Source organism: Apaloderma vittatum, unplaced genomic scaffold (genome assembly GCF_000703405.1).
Source record: "Apaloderma vittatum isolate BGI_N311 unplaced genomic scaffold, ASM70340v1 scaffold11693, whole genome shotgun sequence".
Lineage (NCBI taxonomy): Eukaryota > Metazoa > Chordata > Aves > Trogoniformes > Trogonidae > Apaloderma > Apaloderma vittatum.
In genome coordinates this window covers 3,223-5,549 of record NW_009709813.1, presented here as the reverse complement: position 1 = coordinate 5,549, position 2,327 = coordinate 3,223, and the positions used below count along the sequence as shown (strand labels likewise).

Sequence of the window (2,327 nt, the reverse complement as noted above, 5' to 3'; positions counted from 1 at the left end):
ATTACTTATTGTATTCCACATGTCCTTAGCAAAACAGTATTTTCACTAATGATGCTGGTGGGCAACCTTCATTGTAGGAGACAAACAGAAGTAAGAAGCATTGCTCCTGCAATATATCCTCACGGAGTTGCTGGTGAAACTTCCTATGGACGTCAGCATGTAAATACTCATGTGCTGCATGCTGGAGACTGCAGCTGGTGTTGGGAACTTCTTATTTGTGTCAGCAGCTCACCGCTAGCTACCACCTTCTTGGTCTTTGCCACTATTACAGGTCTTACGAATGTCAGATGAATCTGGTATTTCTTTGTTTTCTTGTCTTAGCCCTCCTTCCTGTGAATCTTTGGACATTTTCAATTTTACACTGTCAGTCTTGTGATTATTGGATGAATTCACCCTGATTGAGTTCAGTCGCCATCTTCTGAGACTCCTATAAAAATCTTTTCTGACGTTTTCACTAACCAGCACGTAGATGATCGGATCGGCAACGCTGTTTGCAGTGGCTAAACACAGAAAGGCGGTAAAAATCGAATATATATATTTTTCAAATGAACATGAGCAATTTTGGTGAAACATAAAGTATATGGATCTTATTATGAGTACTACATGGTAGGGAGCAAAGCAGATCAGGAAAATGACAATAATGGCGATAGCCAGATACTTCACTTTGGCTTTTTGGCGACAAGTCAAGCTGCTGCTTGTTTTTGTACTTTGAAAAATTTTGTAGTTTGTGAAAATGAGGATTGTGAAAGGTATGGCCAATCCAAACAGGAATCTGGCAAAGCTGAAAGAAGCCAATTTTATGTCAAGGGGCAAAGTCTCAAAGCAGGTCGTCTTATTTCTATCTTCTTGATAATCTTCCATGTAAAATACTGGAGTGTGGATTATTGCAACCACAGCAAAGAGAAAACACACTATTATGATTGCCTTTCTCTGTCCTCTTCTCCCCCTTGACTCCAGAGCATATACCAGTGCCACATAACGATCCACAGAAATGCAGCACAAAAGCAGAATGCTGATGTATATGTTGCAGAAAAAGATGAATCCCGTTATTCTGCAAGCTGTTACACCCATATTCCACTGGTGATCATTTTGCACATAGATAATCCAGAGGGGCAAGGTACTTAAATACATCAGCTCACACAATGATAAACTGAAAATGTAGATGGCAATTACTTTATTCCTTCGGATTTGTACAAACGTAAGCAGGGAAGTTAAGCAATTTGCAGGAAGGCCTATGGCAAAAACGATGCTGTAAACAGCAACCAGGAGTGTCTTGCTGTCTTCGTAGGGGATTCCTGTGCAAGCGGAGCTGTCATTTGTGTCTGTGCAGCTTTCCATCATTCTTCTTCCAGCTGATGTTTCCTGAGAATCAGAAGACAATGTGGAAAGTTAGCATTTGCACCACTGAAAAATGTGTCAGTAAAGGCTATGATCCCACAGGTGCCAACAGTGCATGTCAGGAGAACAAGCGGGATGCTTGTCTTGAGGAAGCATCTAAGACAGGCAAGTTTTGCAAGACCTGCTGGTCTTCTCTAGTGTCCCCTGGGAATCAGGTCTGATTTACTTCCAGGAAAAAGTGTCTTTCTTCACTACATCATGCCTATTCACTAAAACTGTTCCTAAACCAGGCTGCCTCCTAAATAAGACTGAGCTGCTGATCAATTACTAAAATCACTTCCCAGAGAAAATTGAGGATGTTAGAATTTTTTTTTTTCTTCCCCCTAACTGAGTAACGAAAAATGCAAACTGTAGTGATTTCAGAGGCAGACTTTCAAAAGCAGCTATCATTTATGGTGGATCAGATGGGGGAACCATCTGAAGTGGGTTGTGGTAGTTGCTGTCAGAGACTACCCAGCACGCAGGAACGACTGGTGTGTACCTCCACACCATGTTACAACATAGTGGTTCACATTTAGCTAAATGATACCTCTCCTCCCTCCTCTTAATGAGTAACTGTAGCTGAAGAGCAAAAACCTGCAGTGTGATAGAACAACAACCATAGCAAGCCAGTGAAACTACCTACCACATTTGTTTGATGTCTCTGGGAAACAACAGGAAATAAGGGCAGCTAGAGGAGGTAAACAAGCCCAAAGAGAAGAATATGCATGTTTAAGAAATGGAGGCAAAGAAATTTAATGCTTTTTGAAGAAGAATGGTTATAAAAAATTCCACCTTTCCAGTATGTCCACACACAAAAGCAGACCTGGCATTTGGTTAGTGTTGTGTTAGGAGAAATGTTTCTTGCAAAGTCACATGATTTCCATGCAGAAGTCTTCTCCAAGTGAACAGAGGAATACGGAGGTGGAAGCACCATAATGGTGTTGTGT

General features: G+C 41.3%; 1 protein-coding gene across 1 annotated transcript; it reads right to left on the bottom strand.

Annotated features, from left to right (window-relative positions):
- Nucleotides 1-234: 234 nt before the first annotated feature.
- GPR132 (G protein-coupled receptor 132) lies at nt 235-1,338 on the bottom strand. Its single transcript, XM_009867072.1, has one exon. The coding sequence runs from the start codon at nt 1,336-1,338 to the stop codon at nt 235-237; it is 1,104 nt and encodes a 367-aa protein (XP_009865374.1).
- Nucleotides 1,339-2,327: the final 989 nt, after the last annotated feature.

Bases quoted from the DNA above. Each gene is read 5' to 3' on its own strand.
- GPR132 (XM_009867072.1), bottom strand. From the start codon at position 1,338: ATGGAAAGCTGCACAGACACAAATGACAGCTCCGCTTGCACAGGAATC.